At 50.0% G+C, this 13,668-nt stretch overlaps 1 protein-coding gene across 2 annotated transcripts in view; it reads left to right on the top strand.

Annotated features, from left to right (window-relative positions):
• Nucleotides 1–11,319, top strand: part of Ppp1r16b (protein phosphatase 1 regulatory subunit 16B) — a 97,152-nt gene extending 85,833 nt beyond the window's left edge. For both annotated transcript variants that reach the window (XM_090352354.1, XM_090352355.1), the window contains exons 5-11: nt 534–637; nt 2,783–2,907; nt 3,419–3,544; nt 4,693–4,768; nt 5,490–5,619; nt 5,710–5,878; nt 7,359–11,319. In XM_090352354.1, the coding sequence (XP_090208480.1) occupies nt 534–637; nt 2,783–2,907; nt 3,419–3,544; nt 4,693–4,768; nt 5,490–5,619; nt 5,710–5,878; nt 7,359–7,868 (1,240 nt within the window). In that variant the 3' untranslated portion in view covers nt 7,869–11,319. The remainder of the gene's footprint in view (nt 1–533; nt 638–2,782; nt 2,908–3,418; nt 3,545–4,692; nt 4,769–5,489; nt 5,620–5,709; nt 5,879–7,358) is intronic.
• Nucleotides 11,320–13,668: the final 2,349 nt, after the last annotated feature.

The raw sequence follows: 13,668 nt of genomic DNA on the forward strand, positions 1-13,668 counted from the left end.
TGAGAGGAGACTCATGATGGTCCCAGCCCCACTCCAGCTCTGTGGTGAAGATTAAATAATATATTGGGTATCTTAGACTTAGAGCAAACAACGCCAAGCAGATGAGTGATGCTGCTGCTTCTGACAGTGATTTTTGTTTTAAATTCCATTTTTTTGCCAGTCCTGGGCTTAAGCTCAGGGCCTGAGCACTGTCCTTGGATTTTTCTCAAGGCTAGAACTCTACCACTTGAGCCTCAGCACTACTCCCGGATTTTTTCTATGTATGTGCTAGTGAGGATTCGAACCTAGGTCTTCGTGCATGTTAGGCAAGCACTCTACCACTAGGCCAAATTCTTCTTCTGAGATGGCTCCCTTGGGACTTTGGGTCCCTCCAGGGAAGTCACTATGCTCATGGACCATGTGGTGGGCAAGGGATGGTGTGCCCTGCTGAGGGGGGGGGGGCATGGCTGCTGCGGTGTGCAGGGGGTTGTGGGTGAGAGAGGGCAGAGTTAGCAGCCTCTTCCTAGGCCTTCACCCTGACCCTTTCTCCACAGTGGGGCCGACCTGCTGGCTGTCAATTCTGATGGGAATATGCCCTACGACCTCTGCGAGGATGAGACCACCCTGGATGTCATCGAGACCTGCATGGCCTACCAAGGTAAGGAGGGCAGCAGGCTCTACAGTGGGCACAGGGCAGTGTCCCTCAGTGCCACTTCAATGCTGGTGAGCGAACACATTCACTAGCTACATGCCAGGCTCCCTCACGCCCAGTCCTCAGTAAATGGAACAGATCCTCATCATTAGTGCTATGTGTGTGATTAATGAGACAAGATACAGGACATGGAAAATGTGTCGTGCAAAAGGGAGGAGTTGTTCTCCCCCCATCCCCCACCCACACGCACGGGCACATGCGGGCGGCCTCAGCTGGCCTTGTCTCCTCATCATCAGCTGTGACAATTCAACTCAGTAAACATTCACCATAAAACCCTGTCCCCATTTGGAATATAATTTTTTTTAAAAAATCAAGAACATTTGTGACTGCTGATTTGTGCCAGGCACCAAGCTGGCTGTCAGGGGCCCAGATAAACAAGGTGTGGGCTGTTCTGGGTGCACAGTACGCCTCAGAAATGAAACATAGGGAGCAATAGGAGATGTGGGTACTGCCTGCCAGCATCCAGCATGCCTGGGAGAGGAGAGCACCCCTAGATTAAAGGGGTCTGAAATCCAGACTTTCAGCTACAGCTTAAGGTCTTGCCAGCCTTGCTTTAAGCTTGTCTCCAGGTGTCTGCAGTTCCTGCACATTTGGTCCTCTAAGGCTTTTCTTATCCATCATCTGTGGAGAGTCTTCACAAAGTGTGTGTGTGTGTGTGTGTGTGTGTGTGTGTGTGTGTGTGTGTGTGTGTGATGGGGCTTTAACTGGGGGCCTGGGCACAGTCCCTGAGCTCTTCAGCTCAAGGCTACCACCCTACCCCTTGAGCCACAGCCCCACTTCCCGTTTTCTGACTGGAGATGAGTCTCACTTTTTTTAGTGCCTGGGCTGGCTTTGAACAGCAATCCTCAGATCGCAGCCTCCTGAGTAGCTAGGATTACAGCCATGAGCCACTGCGCCCAGCTCTTCTTAACAATTTTTATACCAACCTTATGAATCTGTGACTTTCAGTCATGCTCTTACAGGAGTAGAAAAGTACATCCAAACCTGACTAGCAATGTATGTTAACATGCATTAGATGGAAACATGATTAATTCATTAAACAATAAAGGGAAATACCTGGAGTTTCTGTTGGTGATAAACTCACAGATAAGGCTAGAAGTACTGGTGATTTTATTTAAGTTAGAATGGTAGGAAATACTAAATTTCATTTAAGGGTTGTCATAATGTGTCATTTTTCTTTTCCTTTCAAATTTACAGACTTTCCCTGAATTCTCACCAAGGGCACTTGCTCTAATGGATCTTTTCACTGAGTGTATTACTCTCCTCTTAAATATCATCAGTAGCTAGGTGTCAATGGCACATACTTGTAATCTTAGCTACTCAGGAGGCTAATATTTGAGGACTGGAATCGAAAGACAGTGTGGGCAGACTGTAGCTCCAATAGACTCTTACAATTAGCGAGTAAAAAAAGCTGGGCTGAATGCATGGCACAAGTGGTTGAGTGCCAGCCATGAGCCTAAAAGCCAAGCAAGAACATAAGGTATGGAGTTCAAGTCTTGGTACTAGTTTGTGTGTGTGTGGGGGGGGTGTGGTGCCATTAGTAGTAGCCATAACAGTTCCACTTTTCACTCAGGAATTGAGGCCATGAAATGTCTCTCTGGGCCCCTTTGCATCCAGCTACTCAGCTCTCTACTTGAAAGGAATTAATAAAAGGAATCATTAATTCAGTCATTTCTACAACAAAAACGAAATGCACATTGTAGTGTGTTGTTGTGATCCCTGTCACAGATAAGGCAAAGGAACTCAAGGGAGTCCCGAGTCAGAGGGAGTGGCCAGCAAAGACCATGAACAGGGACCTTCATGAGCCTGGGCAGAGTGGTACTGGAACAGCTAGCCGTGGGTGGGCAGAGGTCTTCCGGGAAGAATAACAAATGACTGATGTCAGAGCATCAGCGTTGGATGACCTGGCGCTGTGGGTCAGCACGTGGTGCTGGTGTTCTTTGGGCCTAGAGAAGATGACCCATGGGAATGTCTGTGTGCCCCTTGGCTGGACGAATAGGAGCAGTGTGACTGTCCCTCCATCCACCCTCTTCTTCCTTGAGACTCTGGTCTGAGGATGTTGCGTGCATCCTCTCTTCTCTCTGGCTGCAGGCATCACCCAAGATAAAATCAACGAAATGCGAGCAGCACCTGAGCAACAGATGATTTCAGACATCCACTGTATGATTGCGGCAGGCCAGGATCTCGACTGGATAGACGCCCAGGGTGCCACATTGGTGAGCAGATGGGGCAGGTGCCAGGGCTAAGACTCCCTAGGGTCAACTTGGACCAGCTCCTGGTAGGGGCCAGACCCTTGCACTTGGGCTTGTTTGTGACAGTGGTCCTCCTGCAGATCCTTGCCCCCCACCCTGCCCCATCCTTGGAATCTGGAAGGAATCACGAGCCCTAGAGAGAAGGACCAGCCTGAGCTGACTCTAACTTGCCATTCTCCTGTCTCAGTCTCTCTAGGGCCAGATTTCAGGTGTGGACCACCCTGCCCAGCTAGGAAGGCCACATCAGAGAGTTTTGGATGTGATTTTCAATCACCCTAGTGGAGCCTCTGACTCCATCTCTGGCTTCCCTTCTAGGTCCACACTTCAGAGTTCATGTCCAATGGCTGGTGTCTCCATCTCACTCTAGTCTGTTCCCCTGGTCCCAAGGACAGTCTGGGACTTGCGAGTAGGAGAATATCATGTAAATATGGAGGTCAGGCCCCTAAGGAAGGCTCACTTTCCCTGTCCCTTCCAGCTGCACATAGCGGGAGCAAATGGGTACCTGCGGGCAGCTGAGCTCCTCCTGGACCACGGAGTGCGTGTGGACCTGAAGGACTGGGATGGATGGGAGCCCCTGCACGCAGCAGCCTTCTGGGGACAGGTATGTCCCTTCACAGGGTCACGCAGGGTCCACTGCTGTCACCCAGTGTCATTTGGACGGGCAGTTAGCTCAAAAGAACACAGGCCCATTCAAGGTGACTCCAGCAAGTACACTGGGATATGAAAAGGCCCAAGGAGTCTGTTTGCCAAAACATTTGGCCAGTTGTGTCCTAATGGGATGATTATTAAATTTTCCAAATTATAGCCAGGTGCTGGTGGTTCACACCTGTAATCCTAGCTACTCAGGAGGCTGAGACCTGAAGATGGCTATTTGAAACTGTCTGGGCTGGGAGAGTCCATGAGACTCTTATCTCCAATTAACTACCAGAAAACTGGACGTGGAGCTGCCTTGAGAAAAAAAGAAAAAAGCCAAATTATAAAATTCCCAGCCCTTCTGAATTTCTTCATTTGTTTCCCAGATATGTTTATAGATTATGTAATCCCTCCTGAAGACATCTGCAGCAGTAGTCAGCTGACCTCTCCTCCTCCTTGGAGGAGCCATGCTGCGGCAGGTGCCAAGCCTGTGTGTCTGCCGGTCCCCCACAGCTCCAGGGTGCAGCGCTTTCCCTGGGAATTGGCTGTTCTTCTTCTCCTTCCTCCCCCTCCTCTTCCTTCTTTTCCTTCTTCTTCCTCCTCCTCCTTCTTTTCTGTCAGTCATGGAGCTTGGACTCTGGCCTGGGCGCTGTCCCTGAGCTCTTTAGCTCAAGGCTACCACCCTACTCCTTGAGCCACAGCACACTTCCAGTTTTCTAGTGGTTAATTGGAGAAAAGAGTCTCATGGATTTTAGTGCCCAGGATGGCTTTGAACCAAGATCCTCAGATCTCAACCTCCTGAGTAGCTAGGATTACAGGCGTGAGCCACCGCGCCTGGCTACCTTTTTTTTCTTCTCTTTTGCCAGTCCTGGGCCTTGAACTCAGAGCCTTGAACCACAGCACCACTTCCAGCTTTTTCTGTGTATATGGTACTGGGGAATCAAACCCAGGGCTTTGTGCATGCTAGGCAAGTACTCTATCACTGGGCCACACTCCCAGCTCTACTCTCCATATTGTTTGGGTTACATCTCAGGTGTTCTTGGGCTCACTCTTCACTTCCTAGGCTCTGAAGAGCCTTGGGCAGAGGAACATGGGCTGCTGCTTCTTGTGTTTCAGATGCAGATGGCAGAGCTGTTGGTATCCCATGGAGCTAGTCTCAGTGCCAGGACCTCCATGGATGAGATGCCAATCGGTAAGCCCAGCACTATACTTGATACACACATAGGTTCTGATGAGTGGATGGATGTGAATGAATGTAGGGTTATATAGTGATGGACTGGTGGATAGGTAAATAAAAGAATGAGTTAATTAATGGGTGATAGATTACTGGATTGGTGGACAGGTGGGATTGAAGGGGGGTTGTGATGATGGACGGATGAATGGATGGATGGATGGATGGATGGATGGATGGATGGATTGATGGATTGAATGGATAGATGAGTAGTTGTTTAGTAAGAGAATGAATCCATGGATAGAATGACCAAGCCAACAAACAGGGTGAGAGATATGTAAAGGGATTAGATAGCTCAGTAGAGGGTTTTCTTAACATCTTCACATTTCTTGTTGAGGTACCTGTGTATTTCCTTCAGTGCTTCTCATGTTAGTGGTGACTTGATGGCTCCCGTGACTCTCCCTTGGTCCTAGTTGAGAAGCTCAAGAATCGAACGTATTCTTTGGGGACCCGACCTTTTCCATTCTCACATTCCTCTAAGGATGGGGTTACAGCCCAGGAAATATGGCTGGTCTTGTTTTCTCCCTGGCCTGTGTATCCCCAAAGAAATATTTAGAGCTTTGAATGGGATGAGGTGGAACATGGCGTCTCTGGTCTAGAGCATTAGTGTGGATTTCAGGTCCTGCCCCACCCCACCCTTCCTCACCCCTGCCCCTCCCCACTGACCCTTTTGCCCTTCTAGACCTGTGTGAGGAGGAGGAGTTCAAGGTCCTGCTGCTGGAGCTCAAGCACAAGCACGATGTGATCATGAAGTCCCAGCTGAGGCACAAGTCGTCTCTGAGCAGGAGGACATCCAGCACGGGAAGCCGGGGGTGAGTCCTGAGGGCAGCCAGGGCACCCCTGCATCTTCCTGCTGGGGCCACCCGGCGTGCAGCCTCCCAGCATCCTCTCTGTCTCCTCAGGAAGGTAGTGCGTCGAGCCAGCCTGTCGGACAGGACCAACTTGTACAGGAAGGAGTATGAAGGAGAGGCCATCTTGTGGCAGCAACGGAGTGCCACTGAGGACCAGCGCACAGCCACCTACAATGGTGACATCAGGGAGACCAGGACAGACCAAGAGAATAAGGACCCGGTGAGTGGCTCAAGTGCTGCCCAATCTTAGCCCCTGCTGTAGAGTGAGCCAACTTGACCTTGCCTCTTGATGGAAGACCCTTGAGAGGAAAGTACATAGCTGTACTTTAAACACCGGGATCCTATTGGATGGTTGTGGCTGGTGTAGTTAATGAGAGCATCCTGGGTCTTGGGTGACATTCAGCAGGTGGTGGGGAGGGGGCGGGTCCTCATTTTTTCCAGAAGATTCTGGCCCTAGATTTCAAGCTAAGGACCTAAAACATTTTTGGTTTTGAGATATACAAGATGTTGAGAACGTTTTTGATACATAGTTATCAAAAGCAAATCTGGTCAGATGAAAGTTTTTTGAACACCTGGGTAGGATGTTTGTAGTCCCCTAAGCAGCCTGCCTGGCAGCAGTTTCAAACTGTAACTCTCCCCCCTCTCCCCATGTCCCTGCATCCCTCCCCCATGATGGAGGCCAGATGTCAACAGGATTGGTTCCTTCTAAGGGTCCCAGAGGAAATCAGTTTTAGGCCTGCCTGCTTTCCTGTTCCTCATGGTTCAGATTTTGCTCCTGCTCAGCTAGCACTCTGTCATTTGAGCTTTGAGCCATGCTGCTAGTCCTTTTGTTTGTGTTCTGTTTTTGAGATAGGGTCCCATTGATTTTGCTGGGACTAGCCTCAAACTAGTGATTTCCCTGCCTCCATCTCCTAAGTAGCTATCCCTTCACTTTTAGACTATGACCATTTCAGTCTCTGCCTTCAAATCCACAGGCCAACTTCTCTTCCTTGTGAGCATCTATACTGCTGTTTCTGTCTGTCTGTCTCTCTTCCTTGCAGCATTGAGGACTGAATTCAGAGCCTTTCATTTGCTAACCAAACACTCTTCCAATTGGGTCACACCCTCTGTTTAATTGATTGTAGTTTATTTTTCAGACAGGGTCTCACACTTTGCCTGGGCTGGCTTCTGAACAAGATCTACCTCTGCCTTCTTGTAGTATGTGCTACCACATCCATATTGTTTTCCCTCCCTCCCTCCTTTCCTCCTTCCCTCCTTCCTTCCTTCCCTCCTCCCTCCCTCCCTCCCCTCCTTCCCTCCTCTCCTTCCCTCCCTCCCTCCCTCCCTCCCTCCCTCCCTCCCTCCTTCCTTCCTTCCTTCCTTCCTATTCTGGGGCTTGAACTCAGCATGCTGAGTTTGCATCCTTCTAACCACCTGAAGTTCCCACAGAAGCTTCTCTTCCAGGTTGTGCTAGTAAAAGGCCTGGGGTTGAATTTCATTGAACCCAGTGACAATTCACTCACAGACCAATCCATGTTATGAAATATGCTCATAAGCCAGGCCTGAGAGTCGTGGTCCCAACCTGGAGCAGGGGAGGGGGAGTGGTCAACTCTGTCAGAACACACCGACTGGAGATGTCCTAGGTAAGGCCCAACACTGCAGAGGCTCAGATGGGTGGAACAGATCTAGTCATCAGATGGTGTTGTCCTCTTCCTCCTCAGAACCCAAGGCTGGAGAAGCCCGTGCTACTGTCCGAATTTTCTACTAAGATCTCACGGGGTGAACTGGATGGGCCTGTTGAAAATGGCCTCCGGGCTCCGGTGAGTGCCTACCAGTACTCACTGTCCAATGGGGATATCTGGAAGATGCACGAGGTACCTGACTACAGCATGGCCTACAGCAACCCAGGGGTGGCTGATGCCACTCCTCCCTGGAGTGGCTACAAAGAACAGAGCCCCCAGACGCTTCTAGAGCTGAAACGGCAGCGGGCTGCAGCCAAGCTACTCAGCCACCCTTTCCTGAGCAGCCACCTGGGCAGCAGCATGGGCAGGGCAGGGGAGAGCAGCAACGAAGGCAAGGCCCCCTTGATCGGAGGCAGAACTTCACCCTACAGCAGCAATGGGACCTCAGTGTATTACACAGTCACCAGTGGAGATCCTCCTCTCTTGAAGTTCAAGGCCCCCATGGAAGAGATGGAGGAAAAAGTCCATGGCTGCTGCCGCATCTCCTAGTCTTGCTGTGCTAGAGGAGAAAAATGCTCCAGGGGGTCCCTGGAGTGCAGACCTGCCCAACAGCTCTGACTGGGGAGGCATTGGGGCAACCCAGGAGAGGTGGGCTCTGCTGAAGTCCACCCCTCACCCTGCTTCCTGCAGCATCCCCATTCCCCTCCTTTCTGCTTCCTGCTGCATTGTCTGCCATCTGAAACATAGCAGCTTGATTCGCCCTGCTGTCCAAGTTGGGGAGGGTGGGCTTGGGCTCCAGTTTTGTTCTTGGTAAAGGCTTTTAGGGACCAGGACTCCTATGTGTCTCTCTCTCACACACTCACACTCACACTCACACTCACAGTCTGTCTACATATGCAAGAACAACACACCTGAACTCTTGGGGGAGCAGATGGGGCTGAGACTTGGTGGCCATTTCCCAGAAGGATCCAGGGAAGATTCAGGCTCAAATTTCTGCCCACGTGGGGAGCACGTGCTGCGCTGAGTCCCGCAGTCCTGCTCTGAGTCATGCTAAGGGCCATCTAGGCTACTATCCACACCTGGCAGGGACAGGAAGTCATTCTCTGTGTTTGGGAGAGCCAGGACTCCGCAGGGATTAGATGTGATGGGAACAGGCCTGGTCCCCCAGCCTCACTGAGCGCTGCCTTCCTGCTCCAAATGGCAAGAGCTATGAGACTGCCCAGGGGCTAGGGTGGGAATCCAGGCTATTCCACTCCTGAATAAATCAGAACGGGATGATAAGGGTGTTCTTTAATACAAGCCTTTGTGTGTGTGTGTGTGTGTGTGTGTGTGTTGGTATTGGGGCTTGAAATCAGGGCCTGGACACTGTCCCTGAGCTTTTTCACTCAAGGCTAGAGCTTTTCCACTTGAGTCACACCTCCATTTCACCTTTTTTGGTGGTTAATTGGAGATAAAAGTCTCATAGACTTTCCTGCCTAGGTTGGAGATGAACCCTGATCCTCAGATCTCAGCTTCCTGAGTGGCTAGGAATACAGACATGAGCCTCCAGCGCCTAGCAAGGATTACTGAAGGCTGTCCAGCTCCCAGTGGGAGGTAATGAATTCTGTTCCCAAGAGAGTATCACTAGGTTTTACTAGCTAGTGTTTACTAGTTGGTGTTCTCAGTAGGGAACTTCTGGGGAAGCCTTTTTTTTTTTTTCCCTCCCAGGGAGAAAGTGAAGTCATCTCTGAAGATCTCTAGGCAGCAATGACAATACCCAAAAGCACCTTGGCCACCTCTGACTATTCAGGCTGTTTTGACCCAGTCTGTCTCAGCTAGCCTTGATAGTGAGTAGGTGGTGGCCTGCAGGCACCCCATCCCTGCCAACCTTAGACATCAGTTATGTGTGCAGAGTGAATGTTCAGGACCCTGGGACGCAGCTCTGCCTTTTCTGGATGCTTGGCAAGACAAGTATACCAGTAGGTTCCTGCAGGCCCGGGGCTCCCAGCCTGCTTCAGTTGGACTGGTGATGCTGAAGGCTGCAAGACCTAGGTGCTCAAGGCCAGCATCTTGTACCTGCACTTAGGAGAATGAGGCGAGGCTAGTGTTGGATCTCAACTCCAGTTTCCTGGCTGCAGTGTTCCAGAGGCAGGGGAATCAGGACACCCACCATCTCACCTTTGCATTCTCTCATGTATTCTTTGAAATCATTGTCTATGCCTTGTGCATGGATGCTAGAGGCTCAGCCAAAATCTTTTGGCATAATTAGCAAGGCACAGGTTTGTTGTCTGCTCTGTGTGTCTTTTCTTCATCCTAAAACTACCTCCTTAGCAGAGCCTCTGAAGAGCCTTTCACCCCAAGTCCAGATTATGATGTGAGGAAACAGATACAGGTGCCCTTTAACTGTTTCTGTTTGAGCCTGTGAAAAATTCTTCCTGCAGGGCGCCTGGCCAGGGACTAGAGCCAGAGGAATAACTCTGGGCTACAGCCCTAGTAATAGAGTCTGCCACTTGTCAGCCTCTGTTTCCTACTGTGATCCCCATGGCCGCTGTTACCTGGAGAGGAAGCAGGATCTCTCAAGGCCTGGCCTGATATTCTACTAGGAGCAGGGCTGTGAGCCACAGAGTGCCCAGGAGGATACCAGGCCACCTCCACCCCAATTCTCAGGCTGGTTGTAGTCTAGGGTGGACAGGCACCTCCAGAAATAGAAGACAGATTTAAATGAGTCCTCCTACATCCACAGGCCTGTGAGGTGGGCTCTTTCATCATTTTAGCCTGTGGTTGAAGTGGAGGATGCTGCAGTGCACACAGCCCTTGGGTTCCCACAGATGCTGAAATCCTGCAGCCAATTTAAGCCACAAGGTAGAGAGTGCTGAGGGCAGCCACATACTCCTCAGGAGACAGCTGCATGGGATTTCTGAGTAGGGGCCAGAGAGGGAAGGCATTTTTTGCCCACCTTGAGCCATCCAGGACCTTCCCTCTCTCCCTTTCTTCCTGCCTTGTGGGCCATTCCTCTCCAATCCAAGGGCTGGGAATCTCAGCCATAGGCGCTGGCCTTAGACTGGGAACTTCTGGGCTTTTTAGCTCCCTGTGTTCTCTGTGAGGGCTTCAAGTCTCCACCTGGGGAGCTTTCCCTACAAGTCTTCTCAGTGGTGAAGGATACTCTCCTACAAACAGGCGAGGCGTTCTCCTTTGTTCACTCATGAGACTTACTGAGTCGCTGCCACAGACTAGGTACTTTGTTAGGCTCTGTGGGTAAAGGAGAAGCAAAACCGAGTGAACACTGCTCCTGATGGTTTTCATCCTTTGAGGGCCACAGGTATCCAGTCAGTTTCCCTGGTCCAGTGTCCCCATGCTTCTCAGCTCCTGGAACCCTAGAGTGTAAATCTCTTTAGCTGTGAGACAGCTTCACAGCCCACCTCTGGTAATATTTGCTATTAAGAAAAGATGTTGGGTGCCAGACAGATACAGCCCCAGAACCTTCAGGGCTAGCTGCCTTCAGGGCAGCATCCCTAGAAGACAGTGTAAGGGAAGTCTGAAGTCATTGTCTAGAAGAAGAAGGAGCCTGCAATTTGTTGCCAAATGCATCTCTGATCCTCAAAGTCATTGTTTCTTGCTCATTTTTTACTCTCATATTGTCTTCCCATCCTGTCTGTGGATACTGGGGGGAGAGAATGGGGGCATAGTTGTTCTCTTTTAACATAAAAGTCTTTCCCTGAGAATCAGCCTCCCTCCCTGCCAGGTGTGGATCAAAGGGCTGGGAGAACCTTGGTGAGGTCAACCAGATGTCCAACTCCTGCAGAGATCCAGGTGTGGTGGCCATTCCTGACAATGCCCAAAGCAGGTACTCTGTGGCTCACTGTGAGCTCGCTCTGGCCCTTCCTTCCCTTGTGCCCACTAGCAATGGGAAATTGATGGCTATCACGATTGTGTTTCTGGCCGATAGCTCAGGGATTCAGAATGAGCCCTAAGCTTAGGTCTGCTGAAGACTTCAGGATACAAACTGAGCAGCATTAATAAAACTGCTCTGCACATTTGATCCATGTCAGGCTTGGAGAAGTTGACAAGGGCGTGGCCCATATCCTGGCCCACCACTGTTTGCTGGTTTTATAACAACATGAGATTCTTGGTTCTTACTGTCAGATACAGTTTAATCCTGATCTCTCCAACTTACTCTCCCAGAGTTGGGTACTGGGGAAATTTCCAAAAGGGTGCTCCTTACCACATGCCCAGAAGGACCATATATAACTCTTGCTATTTGTAGCCTGGGGATAGCCTCTTTCTCCCCAGGGCACAGAAAAGCAAAAAGTCATGTGGTCAGTGGACAATTCCACAGAGGTGACCCTTTTGGCCAGAAGCCCTAGCCCTCTCTTCCACGGGAGTCTCTTGTTGGCCAGAGGGCCTGCTTCCCGTGGATTCTGCAGGTGCCACCGTGCGGGGCCTGGCTCTGCACACCCAGGAAAAGTCTGCAGAACCCCAGCCCTCCGCAATAATTCACCAGACCAGAAGCCACTGATGTACAGAGAACATTTAAGAAAAAAAAGTATTTTATGTGAAAAACAAAAAGGTTAAAACTCTGTATACTGTATCAGCAGCTTTGTGTAAAAATGGCAATCCAGAGAGTCTAATATATTTAAAACTTTTTTAAAAAAATTCTCATGGATCTTTGATAATGTATTGAAGTAATTTCCAGGTAGCTCCTTTCTGTGTGGTCATTTGTGTCCCAAACCAGGTTTGATCACATCCCAAAGGGACACCACCCCTTGGAGTTGCTTCCAGTTGCCAAGGCCTGTGATGAATTGCTGTTAAGAATTTTTAATTAAGGTTATTAAATTCCTTTTAATAACACCCACTAGTCTGATTGTGGTTATTGCTATGAGTTCACTTGACCTGTGCAGACTTGAATTTGGGAAGAAGTAGTGCTGGAGGACGGCGAAGCTTCACTCATCCCCCTGTCACTGAGGGCTCTCTAATGAGGCTCCAGAGGCAGAGGGGCATCTGGGGGCTCCTAGATAAAGCTGGTATGGTTTTACATTGGGAGATAGTGAAATCTGAAGAAGACAAGAAGAGAGGCAGTTGGGAATTTAGATCCGATCAAATATTCCATTTGAAGTGACCTGAAGTTCTGTAATGACACAGATTTAATTCTAAGATTTACAGAATTTTGCCTGATAATATACATTTTTAATTTGTTTTTTTGTCCAGTTCTGGGCTTGAACTCAGAGCCTGGGCATTGAGCTTGCTCAAGTCTAGTGCTCTACCACCTGAGTCACAGCACCACTCCCAGCCCTTTCTGTTTATGTGGTACTGAGGACTCAAACCCAGGGCTTTATGCAAGCTAGGCAAGCACTCTACAGCCATTAAGCCACATTCCCAGCTCCATATATATTTATATATATGCATTCATACAATTTATGTACATGCAGGCACGCACACACATATATAGGTTGGCTGGAAGCTAGTGCCCAGGCAAAAAAGTTGCTGTTGAGCAGGCATGGACACAGATCATCCATGCAAACAGAAAATCTGTTCACAAGTATGGCTGCCAGGGTGTGAGTGGAATATGGAGTTAAAGTAGAATTTGGGTTTTGCTAAATAAAAAAAACATAGCAGAGAGGAGAAATAGAAGGGTGTACCGAGTAAATATGTGTACATGGCTATATACATTACTTACATACACTATATAAATATACTGGGTGTCTATGTGGTCCAAATTGGTTGTCTTCCTACTCAGTCTCTTTGAGTGCTGGGATTTAGCTGTGCTCCATCATGCCCGATTTCGGCCTACTATTTTTTGAATGAATGAATGATTAGGTGCCAGGGATAATAGCAATACGGTTCACCACATTCAAACTGAGCGCCCAGGTGCAGTCAGTGTGCCCAAGACTAAGCCATTAATTAGCCTTTCCTCCCTCCCTGTTTGGCCTGACAGTCCCGGACCTGGTGGGGGGCGGGGGGGGGGAGGAAGCTGGGACTGCCGGTAGGGGGCGCGCTAGGAAAGGCCTGGATCGGCTCTAGGGCCTCCATTGGAGCTCGGTGACCAGCAGTGCCTCCCCGAGTTGCACCGCCCCCTTGGGCCCGGCTTCTCCCTCCTGCTGACTGCGATAGCTGGGCAGGGCATGTTTAGAGAGCCAGATTTAAAATCCACGGACACCGGGCAAGGGCCGTGAAGCTGGGTGGGACCCATGGATGTCATTGCTCCCGAGAGAAACGGCGGGGTGCGAAGCAACCAATAGCAATCAGGGGGTGGGGCCTCGACGGCGTAGTCCCGCCCCGCCGTAGGAAGGCAAATAACCAATAAGAGAGCCGGGGCGGGGCGGCGAGCCAATGGCGCGGGCCGGTTTGATTCAAAGGCGCTTATAAAGCGGTC

Source organism: Megascapheus bottae, chromosome 18, assembly GCF_031878675.1.
Source record: "Megascapheus bottae isolate mThoBot1 chromosome 18, mThoBot2.hap1, whole genome shotgun sequence".
In the NCBI taxonomy this organism is placed as follows: domain Eukaryota; kingdom Metazoa; phylum Chordata; class Mammalia; order Rodentia; family Geomyidae; genus Megascapheus; species Megascapheus bottae.